The sequence below is a fragment of the Rhagoletis pomonella genome, unplaced genomic scaffold (assembly GCF_013731165.1).
Source record: "Rhagoletis pomonella isolate Grant_MI unplaced genomic scaffold, Rhpom_1.0 Rhpom_scaffold_00007, whole genome shotgun sequence".
Lineage (NCBI taxonomy): Eukaryota > Metazoa > Arthropoda > Insecta > Diptera > Tephritidae > Rhagoletis > Rhagoletis pomonella.
Genome location: NW_023458561.1, coordinates 48,446,195 through 48,463,051, shown reverse-complemented (window position 1 = coordinate 48,463,051; position 16,857 = coordinate 48,446,195). Strand labels below are relative to the sequence as shown.

The window sequence follows — 16,857 nt, the reverse complement described above, 5'->3', positions numbered from 1 at the left end:
TCAGTAAACACGAACAACAAAGAGAGAACGGTTACCGGATATCCGGAGTTTATCTGTATATACGAATATACGGATATCCGGATATACGAATCAGGGATGAAAAATTTTAAATTTCAGATTGTACCTAATATCATAAAATAAATGCACCTAAATGAGACGAGTGTACCTAAAAAAAGTTCATCAGTCGTTTGTAGATTTTTTTTATTAATTTTATTTAAAATATGTAAGAATACAAAAGATGAATGTACTTTCAACTTGATTAGGTTTTTTTTTAACTGAGCTTATATCTAAAGACTATAGTCTAATGAGAATCGGAGAAGTTTTGTTTTTGTCGAATTTTGACTACTGAAAAATATTGGGGAAAAAGACAAAAAGCACACTTTGGGAATTTTCCTTTTTTATTCAGCTTTTTAAAAAACACCAGGAAAAGCCGGCTAATTTATTCGATTCCCTTTAATAGGTGTAGGAAGTCTAGAGAAAGCATTTTAAATACATTATTTCCAGAAATAAAAAACCGAATATGGCTATGGTCTCAACTACAGAAAATATGAAATTTGACGAATCCTAGACAAAAAGTCTGTGCGTGCGAATAAAATTAATACAAAAGTAAACATGTTTTCATATGCGGGGAACTTTGGCTTATATGGTTTCAATAGACTAAAAAATGCATTCCACTAATTGCAAAGGTAGAGCGTTTGTAGGATTCACACCATCTTTCGAAATGGGTGTCGGTCTAGGGTGCAATGACGTTTTATGGCAGAAATTAGTTCAAATTTCGTTTATAAAAAAATATAACAAGAATTACGAATTCGAAGATAGCTAAGTAAAGTGTTAGTTTTTCGTAGTTGCCATTATAAATGCAATGTAAAATGTTTAAGAGAGTAAAGAGTTTTTTAATTTCTTCCGTTTGACCACAAAATGAATGCAAAGCTTCTCCAATGCCTACAAATAAATATATTAATACGGTAAAGGAAAAAGAAAAATGAATCTGATCAAAGATTGTACCTAAAATCCAGTGATTGTATCTAATGTACCTTTTAGTCATCAAACGTCGGAAAAAGGTACAATTGTACCTACTTTTTCAACCCTGATACGAATAGCCCCAGCCCTAGTATGTGCATAAGGATTGCCCTCAAAATATCAAAATAATGAAAATCTTACGATTGTAAAAATTTTGGGAATCGAAACCGGCGTTAAGAAAAATTGAACTCGTTTTAAATTGCAATGAGTTAATTGTAAAAAAAAATATTTTTAAAGTAAGCTTTCTAAATATGAACGAAATCGGACTATAAATACTGGTTTACCAAATATATCGACTCTCGGGCCACCTATCGGCAAAATTTGTAGTGGAGTTATTCCTTTTCATGTAGTTAATATGCGTTAAGTCGGATTATAACTACGGGGTTTTTTCAAATATCTCGACTCTCGCACCACCTATCGGATTAACTCTTCTTTGGTACTGTATTGTCATCGGGTTCTGAGCAAACTGTGAAGTTTAAAGTCTTTAGGTCATCGGGAAGTTGGGCAAAAATTTATTGCAAGATTTGCAAGTTTCTTAACAAACACACGTACATACACACATACATACAGAGCAAGTTAAATAAAAGCTTGTAAAAATGCGATAAAACTTTGACTTTGACCTGCTATAACTTAGAGAGTTTTTGAATTTACATATATGAATAAGTTTCAATAATTTGTCAAATTTATCAGATTTACAGTTCATCATTCCATCTTTGGCTATACACTAGCATATCCAAAAATGCTGTGAAGTTTCAAATTAAAAGGCTCGAAATTTTGATGACGATTTGTTTGAGTTTTCATTAATTTCGTATAAAGTTAAAAAATTTAGATTTATATGGTTTTGGTTAAAGCTTGGACAATATTTTTGTTGAAAAATAACAAAAAAAATTTAGCTTGAAAAACATTGGTGAACATTTAAAAAAATTAATGAGCCACTGTATATAATATTCTACGGCTTTTTTGTCAATGTCATTAGGTCTGCACCCTTCCATCTACTTTCAAAAATTAGGAGTCAAATAAAAGGGCTTGGCTTGCAGATGTATAATAGGGTTTTATTTGAATGAAAAGAGTTGCCAACTGTTAAAAACTTAAATTAAACTTATTTAACAAAAGGCTATATTACTTAACTAGGAGGGTTGCCACCTGTTTAAAAAGTCAAATTCTACTTGAATAAGGGGATTTCGGCAATTTAAATATGTACTATTACAATATGGGTATCGCGAAGGGTTTAAGAAAATATTTTGAATGTGGTTTCCTCTTATTGGAACAGTAATTAAATTATATTCGAGTTATATGAAATATTAAAATATGGAAATTAAATTAATAGCATACTTAGAAATTCTTAGTTTGAGCAGATAGAACATTTTTGAGTAGTTTGAAGATGGTCGCGACCTACATATTTAAGTGAAATTCAATTTAAAACTATTAACAAGTTAAATGAATTATTAAAACTTCGTTTTGGTTGTTTGTGTTTCCGACTTATTAAAACATGGCTATCACTCGAAGTGCCTTTAAAATGGCTTTATTTATGAATTATATAAAGCGGGGTGGCCACCTGTTCACTAAGGTTCAACTTAATTCATTAGCTGATTGAAATATGTATCACAATTCCATGCGAAAGATATACGCTGTGCTCTTTGTAAAAAAGTCTTCGTCCGATTTGGTCATTATTTACTTCTTCCAACCATCTGCATATTTGAGGACATTGTGGCCTAATCGCAAAAGCAGACTTGCCAGTACGAAAGATTATCTCTATGAAACGGTTTTTTGAAAAGGTTTCAAGAATAGAAATGCACACCAAAAACTTTGAACACCGATAAGAGCCATCATTACGTATTAACCGATTTCGAAAAAAAGTGCGAAGATTATCAATTCATCGGAATAGTGTTTTTTTGTTTTTTTTGTTTCTTTTTTTATCGGGCCACAAGTTGGTCACATACTGCTTTGGTTTAGCTCCGATCATTGGATCATTAAGACATTAACTGTACCCCTAAATTTTTATATGACCGTAGAGATCGGTAGTATTATTTGCTTGAAAATTCCTTGTTGAAGTTTGACTTATTTTAATTTATTTTTTTTTCCGTATAACACCCCACATATGAACATTCATACTCACATGTTTTTGTATTACGAACTGCTTTTGCCGGTATAAGTATGTAACTCGACTGTCATAGAAATGAATTTATTGCTCTGCATTTGTGTCAAATATCCTTTTTCATAATTCATAAGCCCTTCTAATGAGGACTGTAAACACACATGTAATGTGTGCATAACTAGTACAAAAAGTGCAATAAACCTTTGCTGCCCCTCTTCCGCGCTGTGGCATGCCCGTCATCACCATTACTTGCAGTTAATAACAAAACTTGTTTTTCTGCACTTTGTTTTCATTTTACCTTCCATTCGTATTTAGTGATTTCCTGTCTTAATTACTTTCTAGTTGCACCTGTTACCATTGTTCTCATACACACTTTACACACGATGTAAAATAGTGTACTTACACGCACACTTTGTTATAATGCACGTATGTACATACCAATGCGACCCTTGCTGGTGTGTGTTGGTGGAAAAGTAGTATATCAGCCTTGTAATTTGCATTTCTTCCCATTTTCAATAGATTGTCGCAACATTGTGTGGATATGTGTATGTACATTAGGGTAGTTATGTTAAGCTTTCAGCCCCTAAGATTTTCCTAAATAAAATTATTACACAGTTTTCCAATCGAAAAATATTGATTTTCAAGAATTCAAGAAACTTCATGGGCTTTGAGGCAGTTCTGAATATAATTAAGAAAAAAACAATACTAGTGGGTTTTTCCAGGGGTGAGCTTAACATTTTGAATTCTTTTCCCCCCACCAACATGTATTTTTGGACCACCCTAATGTACATACTTCATGTACATATGTATATACAGGTATATTCACGACATCCACTCGTGCCTATGTGCATAACAGCACTTGTGCATATAAGTATTTATACAAAAAAACCTGCTATTACATCGCACATTTATGTATGTATATCCATAGCTGCGGCTTGCAAGTGTACATTCACAGATTTACAGCGAATGTCCTATTTGATTGCAGGTGCTGCTGACCTCAATGGGAACGCAACGCCCAAGCGCCATTCAGAAGCTATTTGCAATACAACTACGATCATAAGCACATTTGAATTCACATACTTACATATGTGCGCCTACGAAAAGAAGTTCTTAAAAAAAAAAATGTGCTTGGCCGAGCTTCTCTCCACTTTATGACGCCTCCAGAATTTTGTTCAATGTTCAAATGTAAGAAAAAAGGAAACAAATTATTTCACAGAAAACATCAAATTTTACTATTAAAAAGGTTTCTTATTTATTGTTATTGCGAAAACAAAAACAAATTGGGGAAACATTTTTGGCTTTGCTTTGTAACTTTTCGGAATATTTTTTCACATGGAAGTCACGATAAGGCCGATTGTTCTAAGATTTACAATTAAATAAAAAAAAAACTAAGTCAGAATTTCGAAATAAAAATTAGATTTCAGGCCAGGATCAATGTCCCAAACAACCTTTCGTACAAAATTTTTTAAAATTAATTTTAAATTTCTGAAAAGTAAAAAATCTCTTATAAAATGGTTTTTAAATAATTTGGTGTGCAGGCGAAAGATTTTCCGATTGCAAATATGCGCTTAAATTGAATTTGATTTTCTAAAGTGGCATCCAATTTAAATCTTCTTTCGAAAAACTTTCAGATTTCTTAGGGCTCTCACTTACTATGTAAAGGAAATTTGACGGAATTTGACTTTTAAACAGGTGGCATGCTTCATTAAATATTTTTTCGAAATAAAACTTTCTTAAAGATCTTTTGCTTGACATCCATATTTTATTATATTGAGTTTGACCGCTAAATGGGTGGCAACTCCTTTAAACATTTTTTCTTCATTTTCTCGCATTTGAAAGTATTATTAAAATAGAATTTGACCTTTTAAACAGGTGGAAACTCTTCAAAGATGGTCACGCAAAAAAACCTCTTTCGTTTGCATCACATATGTATCAGATATGTACATTAGAGTGGTCCAAAAAAATTAAGTTGGAATTTTAATGCCGGCACCCCCTATTTTTTATTTTGAAATCAAAAAATATTTAGGGGGTGCTCAAAACGCTCAAAGTTTTCCATGTATTTTATATGGAGAAAAAACCATTTTTCGTGGAAATGGTATAAAACCCTTAAAAATCAATATTTTTCAATCGGAAAACTGTGGTTCTCTTCGGGAGACTTCCAGTATTGATATCCAATTGTTTATTTAACTATTTTTTATGAGTAAAGATTTTTCCATTGCATTTTCTAGGGGTTTTGGAGGACCTATAAAATATAGTTACTATGAAAAAATGGTTAAAGAGACAATTGCGTATTATTACTGGGAATCTCCTGAAGATAAGAAAAGTTCCGATCGAAAACTGTTGATTTTCTAGAATTCTACACTATTTCTACGAAAAGTTCTTTTTCCCCCATATAAAATACATGGAAAACTTTGAGCGCTTGGAGCACTCCCTATTTTTTTTTCAAAATAAAAAAATAGGGGTATATTTTTTTTCGATATAGAACAATCTTAGGGGGTGCCGGCATTAAAAATCCGACCTTATTTTTTTACATACATTTTTGGACCACTTTAATGTACATACTACTTTCAATCTATTAATAAAACTGAATTTGTCTTTTATAAAAAGATGGCAACCTGGTTCAAGCATATTATCGAAACAAAGTTTTTTAAATCTTATACATTTGTCATCCGTTTTCGAAAATTTCGTTGAAATTATTTAATTTTAATCTTACAACAGTTGGCAACACTCTTCCCTAATATACCCTATATATTAATCTATGTGATAAGCTACCAAATTTTATTCAAATTCGTCCTGTCGTTTTAACGTGCTCCTTCACAAACATACTTAGACACTCGCTCAGTGGACGTAAGGAATAATTTAACGAGATGGTGTATTCAGTTTTGTAGACATTCATATTTGAAACTATTCGTATTTGCATTGGTAATTCTATTGGTATTGGTTTCGATATTGGTATTCGTATTGGCTTTGGTATTGTTGTTGGTATTCGTAATCGTAGATAGTCGTGAGCGCATTCGTTTTTCTATTGGTTGTTCTTATTCGTATTCGTATTCGCATTGGTTTTTATGTGCGTATTGATAGATTCTTGTGATTAGTATTAATGTTGGTATTCGCACCCGTATTCGTATTCATATTAGTTTTGGTATTCATATTTGCACTGAAATTCGTTTTCGTTTTCGTATGCGTATGCGTATTTGTATTCATAACCGCATTCGTTTCGGTATTCGTATTCTTATTCGCATTTGTAATAGTATCGGTATTCGCAATCGTATGCATTTTCGTAATTATATTCCTATTGATATTCGTATTTAAGTTCGTATATACGTTTTCGTGTTTGCATTCGCATTCGCATTTGTATTCCGCTTCGTATTCGTATTTATATGCATACCAACGATTGAATTATATTTGTCTGATATCAATAATATCTTTTTCTGTATCAGAAACCTTATCTCTCTGTGACTGTACTATTTTTTTATATTTTTTTTTTTTGGTTCTGTGATTTTATGTAAAAAATATTGAGGGATCAAAATCATCCTGATTGATAAAAATTCATTATTTTGTCCTCTTCCAGTCCATAGAATCGCCTCACCTCCTCTTTATTCGTCGAACAAAAATTGCGAGAAACACACACTGACATGTGCAGCTGTTCTATGCAAACATGTGTATATCAAACAGGCACATATGTGTGCATGTATGTACATACATACATATACCGCTGGGCTATTATTGTCGTCTGCTTTGTCCGCCCGTTTTTGTTGTTACGTGTATAGCGGGCATTGCCATAATTTCATTTCCATATTGGCAATATATCCACTTTTCCATCTTGTTGCATGTTGTGAACTTTTTGTTTTTGTTGTAGTTTAAAGGATGCCTAACCGAGATACAAAGCTGCGCACATACATATATTCATACATACTTACATACACATATGTACCTTCAGACATAGAGTTACATAGAGTATACCACTTGCGACATGTTACATGCGGCTGAATGACTGACAAATTCACTAGCAGCACACACACGAATAGAGAGGTACGAACAAACATGCAAACAATAAAGTAATTGCACATATGCATATACATACATACGTTGTTGCATACTTGCTCGCCATGTACAGTTGAAACCTTCTGTCATATCTGCGTACACATTTCATGGCTATATGCTGTGCCGTTGCACGGTAGGAAATTTGTGTGGTAATTACTTCCTGAGGAGAAAGTATGCAATACAAAACAGCGCTTGGCAGTTGCGAACGGCTACAACATCATAAAAACTCCAATATTTCGTTTTTCTTTCAGTCTAATGAAAATGTTCCTCATACGCCGTGGGGGCACGCACTTGGAATTTGAGTGAGTAAATGCAAATGCATGGAATAATTTTGCGCTTGTCAATGTTAAATTGATTGACAGTTTTTTTCGTATAATAATTTGTGGCTTCCTTAACCTTCGCGAATTTTACGTTTGTTTCACGAAAGACAAAAAGTAAAACCGAAAACGCAGTGCAATGAACATTGTGCGGACGCAATGATTCCAATTCACCATATAGTAAAATTTGTTTAGGTATATTTTTTTATTGGCTTGATTAAATATTCAATTATCTACCTGGATGTTAAAATGTATACATATATTGTTAAATACATACCTACATATCTGAATATATTGTAGAATATTTGATTATTGTCGGAAGGAACGCTAAATCGAGACTGAACGCCTTTTTATTTTAAAAAATTCAGCTGAAACCTAGACCGAACCTGAACTACTTTACTTTACACGACCTTTATAAAAAGCAAAAATAAAGGGAGATCTTCTTTTGTTCCGACATTGTTGGCCTGCAGAACAAAATATTTGCCCCCTATTAAGGCTGAAAAAGTGATAAAATCTTTTATTGAATTTTTGTATAAACTTATCGCGCGATATTTGTTAAATGTAGCATTCCATATGTTTTCATATGATGATATTTACCATTACGAGTAAAACGAACCTCTTTGGTCGCACACAAATTTATAATAGCATAATATAAGGCATTGTTTATACCATGATAAAAACATAACAAGGTAAAACCATTGAGGGGCAGTCTGACGTTTGCCAGCAATATAATTTAAAAATTCCAAACTCACACGCACATTCTCATTTTCAATCTCAAATTATAACAATTGTGAACAATTTCATTTTTTTATTTTCAATTTTATATGATTTCAAATTGCCGGAAAACATCAGAAAAAAATCATGGCCGACGAATTGAGAGAATGAATTTACCTTGTAATGTTTTTATCATGGTATATACCATTTTTTTTTTGGAAGGTTTGAAAAAATTAACTTGTATAAGTTTCACTTTAGTTTTTCCAGACAAAATTTGAAAATTTGCATTTAAGAACTTACTAAAAATACATAATATTGACTTCCATCGTTGGCTTTTATATATTTTCTGCACCGACCGTGGCCATCGAAGCGCTAGGCCAAATCTAACTTCTGTGCATTTTGAAATCAAGAAAGAGGCTCTATAGTTTTCAGCTAAACTCACCGCGTAGGTCAATGCGGAGGGGAAGCGGAATGGCTGCGCATTTACCTAGTGGCGTATTATACTCATATGTATATATTTAGCTGTAAGGTCCTTTTCTTTGGTAAGGGCAAGCAAATTTGGTATACTAATATCTCCAATAGTGTCTATGGTTTCGGTCTATGGTATATGACCTAAAACACTCTTTTTCACCGCCAGGATGGAAGTCAACTCTGTCTTTCACGCAGAAGTGCATGACATTGATCAATGTATGTACATATGTATGTGTACAAACATTCTGACAGCAGGGCTGCGCTCTTAGCTCTAAAAGCTTACGAGAAAACGCAGAAATCGAGCTCAGTTGGGTAAGAGCAAGATTGCTGGACATGTACAGGTAATAGACAAGCTAAATCTTTTAAACCGGGAATATCAAAATAGATAGCCGAAGTCGCTCTTAACCTCATCAGATACGAAGTAAGAGTCGTTACAGTTGCTTTTTTTTTTACTGACGGGTCCAGGGCAATCAAGAACTTGCCAATCTCGGTGTTTTATATCAGAGCACATAATGTGTCACTGTGCAAACCTCTCTAGGCTCTAATTTCTCCGTACATAAATAGCACTCAAAGCACCTCAGTTGGGACTACATAAGGGCAACCAGCATTTGGCAGAGGCCAGCTCAATGGCATTAAAACTGACTCAAAAGGCAGAACAATAAAAGTATATCTATATCGTTTAATACCATGGAAAAATGATCAATCGATATACCAGTAACTATATTTAGTGTTCACACTGATTGTAAAAGCAAGCAATTTTCGAGCCTACAAAACGAATGCTAAACCTCTTAATCTATACTATATACTCAGTGGCGGATTTAAATATTTGCCGCCCCTAGGCAATTCATAACTTGCCGCCCTTTTTTCACGAAAAAAAAAAAATATATATATATATATCAAATATGATTGTTATTGTCAGTGCTTTATTACAATATAGTTCGTTAATAATGAAATACATAACGGAATTAACAAATTCGACATCAGCATGGATAAGGTATTCAACAAAAACCCTCTTTCAAACACTTCTTTTTCACAGTTCATTACGTCTTGATTTTTCAGCTGCGAATTCGCGGATAATAATAGTGTGGTAACCTTTTAGATGATTCTCGTTCTCGGGGCAGCGTGTCGGCTGTTTCTTTGCGTCACGCGCAGGCGCGCCGTCAGGTTTCTAAGCCGCGTGAATGAAAGTTAAATGGAAATTTCAACGACTGCTATACTAAGGAAAAATTCGCAGCGTAATTCTAATTTTGAATTGTATTGAATGAGATGAATCATTAATAATATTTTACAGACACAAACACAATTTCAAGTGCAGCTGAATCCAAATAAATTTTTTTCTTTTAATTTAGCTGTCTTAAATTTTGCCGCCCCTTAATTCTGCCGCCCTAGGCTTCAGCCTATGTTGCCTGTACGATAAATCCGCCACTGTATATACTATATAGAGAAGGCAGAGCTGGTCCTACTCTAAATTACATGTTTATAGCCGAAAAAGCCAAGCGGCATTACGTGGCCATTGCAATATCACTCTTTGCTAGGCTTACAGGACTTAAAATATCGAAAGAATGAGACTGTTGATGGGGGCTAGGTTAGGGCTCTTAAAGGTCAATAAACGAGACAGGCAACTGTTTAGAGAGCGTATAAGGAAAATGTACCAATACACCAGGATTTCTAAATGAGATATTTGTGAGAAAGAAAAGGCGAAAAATAGTTTAAATCTATTTTATTTAAAAATTAATGAAAAACTAATAAATTTGGTGCAACTCAATGCCAAAAACTCTGAATGCGTCAAATCAAATGCATTAATCAAAAGGATAAAAATACTGTAGAGGAAAAATTTCTCTACATAATTGCAGTGCTTGTAATAATTTTCATTATCATCACCTTAATTTCATTTCCATTTCACTTATTTGAAACGAGTAGTAACAAATAATGAATTTTCTACTGACCCTACTTACACGCCGCCCAACACTCACTTTGTGCACTGCATCTTACCAGCCAGCAACAGTTCAACTCAGTGGATTTAAGTTCAGTCAGGTGATGAACTCAATTTTATTGTACAGCACAAGCAATGTTTAGCAACCCAAATGCGGTTACTGCTAATGCACAAACACAAGTGACATTTATGTACAACAACTAAGATGGAAATCTACATTTAGATACCTACATATGTATATACATACATATGCACATACATACACCGTACACATCATCACAAAATGCTTTGTATTGCCGTTCAATACACTGTGCTTGCTTTCACTGCATTCACTCTCAATATTCATTGAGTCTATGTAATCCTCTGCTCAGTGTTCAGTTTCGGTGCTGAAAGTCCATTGTCCAATGCAGTTGTTCACAACCGGTGGTTTGCGGAATACTGGTGGTCCTTGGAAACGCCCGCAGTGGCTGGATTGCTTTGATATTGCGTTGAAAATAGTTATAAAGTAGCCGACTTCATTAAAGAGAACGGACTTCACACTCATCTTGTGCTCTGGCATAAAATCAGAACACGAAACGGGAAAATTTATTATCAAAGTAGGGTCGAATAATGCTATAATATAGCTATATATATATTTAGTATCTAGTATTTTAGTGTCAAAATTTAGCCCCTCTTCAGGGCAGGTATGATTTTGCTTAGCATAATTTAATTTATCGCAAGAAGACAGAGAGAGGTTCAGGAGCTTTGCAAGACACCCTTTCCACATTGCTTTTGAATGTGTTTTTATCTAGCGTTCGTTATTATATTGTCAGCCCGATGCTCATATTTCATTCACAACTTTTTTATTTTTCCATCGATTTTCTTCGTTAGTACATACCTTAATATTTTTTTGTAAAACAACAGGCTTTAACACAAATTAGAGATGGGCACGGAACCAGATATTCAATCGCGATCCCGCCGTTATTTTTTCCAAATTATAACGCGAGTCCCGATATTCCACACCGATCCCCAATACAAATGAAAAAACTTAAAAAAATTTGTACTTTTTTATTTGTTCCCTGTTAATGTTTGATTTTTTTCATTCGTAATGCAAATATCTTGATACAGAAAAAAACGCATCAATTGTGTTCGAGATAGAACAACCCATTATTTATTTACACTTATTATGCACACATATACTGCCTTCAAAAACATCGGTGGTCTGTGGAAAGGCAGATATTTTATCAAAAGGTTAAGAACCACTGGACCAGTGCATTCATCTAATAGTTATTGACCGATATTTTGTTTTGCTTATTTGCTGCAAGTTTTCTACTGTTGATTTATTTCTTGTTGTTTTTTGTTATTTTTCAATTCCATTTTACATTATTTGGTTTTGGTATTGTTTTCATTTTTATTTAGCACTTTTTGTTGTTGTACGTACATACATATACACACATATTTTCTACTTGAGCTGATTGAGCATCCAGCTGCGAACACAAATTGATTCCTCGCTTATTTAAGGGGCACACATGGATGCAATGGGACACACCTTGAAACAATATTTCATTATCCTGTCCCCGAGTTTGGTGCACTTACTTTGCTCGAGTGATTGACGGCTTGGTGTTTGCAAAAGTGTGAGTGAGTCAATCAGTGAATGTGTTTGTGTATAATTGAAAGGGTTGTTAAACACTAGCATTGTATATATAGAAAGGAAATTTCAGCATAAAATCAAAAGGAAAGAAACGTTACGGTTAGTTGCTAGTTGTTGCTGCTGACTAAGGCGGAAAATCGTGTCCATGTTCGATGATTCTTCGTATAATTCTACACTTAATTAGTAAATTGGAAAACTTTTGTATATTTTAAGAAGAAGTTCATCATAATTTGGGTCTAATCCAGATTTCCAGAAGGCATCTGAGATCAATCAGTCGGTAAATGAATAAGGTATTTGTACTCTGAAAATCGGTAGATAGATAATATCCATAAAATGAGGTATATAATATCACCTAAGAGTCAAATTATTGGTGAGCTCTTCTTTCATTTCTGAGCTCTTATTTAATTGCAGCTGAGCCTATGGCCAAGTAGAGCTCAGGATAAGGTCGCCACTTTCCTGGCTAGTCTGCCTGCTATCTCATTTCCCTTGTAACCTGGGATGCTATTGTAATTTACAAGGTAATTAAGTTTCTCTATCTACTCGTAGGTGGGCGTTGATGTGACTTTGAAGTATGAAAAGAGCCTTGAGTGCCGCCTTGCTATCGCTGAGGAGAGCTTTATCATAGTTCCTGCTCAGATTTATCTCCGTACACAGACTGATAGCATAAATGCTCGGATATCTTACCAATGGCATGGATATTCTAGCTCTCGAATCATAGACATCTGCTCATATGCTCTCGGAAGTTTTCGCACTTCTATATTGGAGGCACTACGAGCTGCTTTGCTTCACGCGGGACATCAGTATGCCAGTCTGCAAAGTAGGGCTGGCAGAAGCTATGCGCTTGATCTCTCTATCTTCTTGGGCGATATGACGTTTTCTCTGGCATAAAATATTATGCATAGATGCCCTAAGAGCACTTCTGCATTAAAAAAAATTTAATTTTCCCTTATTTTATTTTCGTATTTAGGGTTGGATATATACAAATTGTTGGATAAAGCCCAACATGTTCCGATAAGAAGATTTGGGTAGCAATTTACGCAACATTTTGGGCAAATACTCTATTGTGTGATCCGAATTTTACGAAGCATGGTTCGTTTTTGCTGCCTGCTATATAAGTAGTTAAGTGTACAGTCTCCAGCTCTCTCTACAGAGCTAACGTCACGACGGTCAAGTGCTCATAGCTCTCGTGTTAGGCTAAGCGCATAGTGGGGCGGCGAGGCAAGAGCATAGAGCAAAGCGTCGGTCTCAAATGCATATGTTTCAATGGGAGAGGGCATAGCGAAGAGAAAAGCTTGCATACACGTTTGTAATTGAAGTTTTTCTCGATGCTTCACTATGTACATATATATAAAAAATCATATATAAACAATCAGAGATATGGAAGATATACCTTATATAGCACCAATCTAAGTGATTTTGACTGCTGTGTGATCGGTATGTACACCGGTAACACAGTTTAATGATGTTAGCTTCCTATATAAAGGAGTCATATCATAAAAACTTTTATCTGAACAATCAGTGGTATAAGAGATAAAGCTTATAGAGCATCGATGTTGACGATTTTCTTGGTAGATTTTTTATGATTATTTATAAAATAGCTCACGAAATTTCTCGGTTTATGCTGTCCAAATAAAGGAGTTTTACAGTAAAACCCCATATCTGAACAATCAGTTGTATGAAGGCAATAAATAGGTGCGATCTTTCTCATTTTTGCGGTACACTTTATGTTGATAATGAGCGAAAATTGTGCTGTTTCTAGCTATATAAATGAAGGAGTTCTCTTTCTTTGCAATATTTACTCTATCTTATCAATTTATTTAAACTGCAATTTTCAAACAGTTGGAAACCCTCTAATCATTTTTCTCCTGTCTTTTACACGGCTAGCAGTGTACTGATGGCAATTTTATTCAATTTCATGCATTAGTTTTAGAGTGATGCGCATACAAACATACAGACAGACAGAAAAAATTTCTAAAAAATGTTGTTTTGGCTTCTGTTGCCCCAACAAAGTCCCCACATATAATTTTTCTTTAATATCAAACTATAATATACAGATATTGGCTTGCTACAATTTTATTATATGTATAGATTGTCAAGTTTGGTTTGGAGACAAACTAATTTCGACGTTGTGCCATCTGCATTGTAATTTTTCGTTCACTGAAGATGGCACAGTGCCGAAGGCCGTCTTGTCTACAAGCCAAACTTGACAAGCGATGACAGAAATTCGTTCTAAAGTAAATCATATTCCCGCCTTGTCGGGAAAATCAACAAAAAATTTATTATTTGAATCAGTATAATTTTCTGATGAAGTCCATATGATTTTTTTTGATCAGTTAGGAAATTATTTCGACCAGATTAACTGGTCTATAGCAGTTTTTATAACGATGAACTCAACCTACAAAGTTTATTATAAAAAAATATATATATTGTTGTAGCAATTAACAGCCCAACAGCGTCAAAGCGATAGTGAAATAAAGCTTAAATAATCTAAAAATCTAAATGAGATCCTAAAAGCTGAGGGGTACTCAATTTCTATTTTATATATTAACTAAGCCCCTTAACTTAAATAACTTACCGGAAATTATATTTCATTCAACTGATATTATATTCCTCTCATTTTTCAGATATTGTGCGCTTTGCAGAACCTGTCACATCTCAATTTACGCTCCTTCACTTCGTCCGCCGCCTACGCAGTGCCAGCTGCCAACGGAAACCACAAAACCTAAGCTACATATCCTCGAGCTGTGAATTGCAGGTGTGCTATTACCACTGCTACATTACAAAGTGCACCGCCGGCGTTGACAGTTGAAAAGAACGAAATTGACGCGCTGACAGGCAGCGGAAGGTGCTGAAAGTGGGCGACGAGGCAGAGTAGCCAGCGAAGAGACGATTTAGCGACGCAGGGCGTAGGCAACCAAAGAAACCATAAATATTATGTGAGTACTAAAGCGAAGTGGAGGTGTATGATAAAATGTTGAAACATGTTGCGCATACGCCATATTGCACTGACCTTTTCATTCACGCACACACACATATGCATGTGTACATATAGAAAAGCCACTATATGCAACTTACGCTAATTCGTGCATATTTTTTGCACTTTCTTACTTTCTTTACGTAGAATGTCTTGCACCGTATCAGAGCTGCCGTCGGGATGTCACCTTCGTGGCATCAGCACTTCTTCGTCGTCGGTAGTGGTGGCGGCGGCCGCAGCAGCAGCTGCACAGAGTGGTGGTGGTGGTGGTGGTGGTGGAGGCGTTGGTAGTGGTAGTGGGAGCAATAGTGGTGGTCACAATACGGGCGGCATACATGTGGGCGGCAAGCTCAGTACGACAAGTGCGATGGGCGCAACAACAACAAGTTCGCGCGGTGGTTCAACGGGGAATGCGGGGGCGAGCTTACTGCCCGAGACGATGATGACGGGCACGACGACGATGACGGCAGCGGCAGCGGCAGCAGCGGCGGCGGCAGCGATGACGGCAAACACAACACAACGACAGCAGCAACAATCACAGAAACCCTGCTGCTTTTGTTGGTGTTGCTGTTGCTCATGCTCGTGGTAAGTGGGGTCAACCGATTGGAAATGAAATAAAATCAAATGAAAAAGGCGAAGGGCTTCACTTGACGCTGGCACGCCGGCAGTGAGGGGCGGGGCGGGGCGCGGCGCGGCATTGTTTTGATATGCTTTGCACTTTCTTGCTGCTAAATATGTATTACACTTGAACGTTGAAATTCCACAGCTTGATGCATACTTTGAATTTCGTGTAACTGACAGTTTTCTATTTGCTCTCACTATTTTTCTCTTTTTTTTGTTCTTTTTTTTGTGTGTGCATATTTCTTGCGTTGGATGCTGTTGGCATATTGCTACCGTACATTGCAGGGCAAAATGGTGAGTAGAATTTATTAAAGATAATATTAAATTAGTTTTTAAGTGCTGAAGAATTTTACAAAGAGGATTTAAAATTCTTTACTACAAACTCAGAAGACTAAGTTAATAAAAAGTTAGAGAGGGAGAAACAGAAATTGCGTGGGACGTTGTGTGTATTTTTAGACGTGTGCTTGTATGTATAGCTACAAAGTGGAGCTAAATACAGAATCTGTTGGCGAAAGGTTTATCATACGACACGGTGTACCTACTGGACTTTTATTAATTTTGCTCACTGATTTAATACAATCAAGCTTTGCGTTTAAGCAGCTGGTCGCTATATTGGCATATCCTAAGTATTATTTATTCAACGCAAACTTATTATTTAAAAGTTTTAATTGCAGTAAATGAAGTTTGTTACAACGAACTGTGTACTGTAAATTAACCAATCTTAGATACGCAAATTACTTCGATTAGGGTAGGGTTGGATGAGCTATCGCTTGTTAGGGGGGAGGGGGGGGGGGGGAAGCACTCGTAAGCAGGTATGAAGAATGTTTAGTTTTGGCGCCGGTAAATTTTGGGAAATATTTAAGAAACGATGACTTGTTTTAGTCAAAATGTGTCTTATATTTTTGGATAAGAAACAACTGGTGATTTTTATTTTCTATTGCTTAGACATTAATAAATAAGTGAAAAATATATTTGTCATAGCTCCGAATTTTTTTTTAAATTTTCTCAGAACTAATTGTGAATTTTCGAAACAATTAG

At 35.2% G+C, this 16,857-nt stretch overlaps 1 protein-coding gene across 1 annotated transcript in view; it reads left to right on the top strand.

Annotated features, from left to right (window-relative positions):
- Positions 1-16,857, top strand: part of LOC118742974 (regulator of G-protein signaling 17) — a 67,241-nt gene that overhangs the window by 20,511 nt on the left and 29,873 nt on the right. Inside the window, exons 3-5 of the mRNA XM_036475416.1 lie at positions 14,849-15,160; positions 15,346-15,783; positions 16,105-16,113. Coding sequence (XP_036331309.1) covers positions 15,347-15,783; positions 16,105-16,113 — 446 coding nt within the window. The 5' untranslated portion in view covers positions 14,849-15,160; position 15,346. The remainder of the gene's footprint in view (positions 1-14,848; positions 15,161-15,345; positions 15,784-16,104; positions 16,114-16,857) is intronic.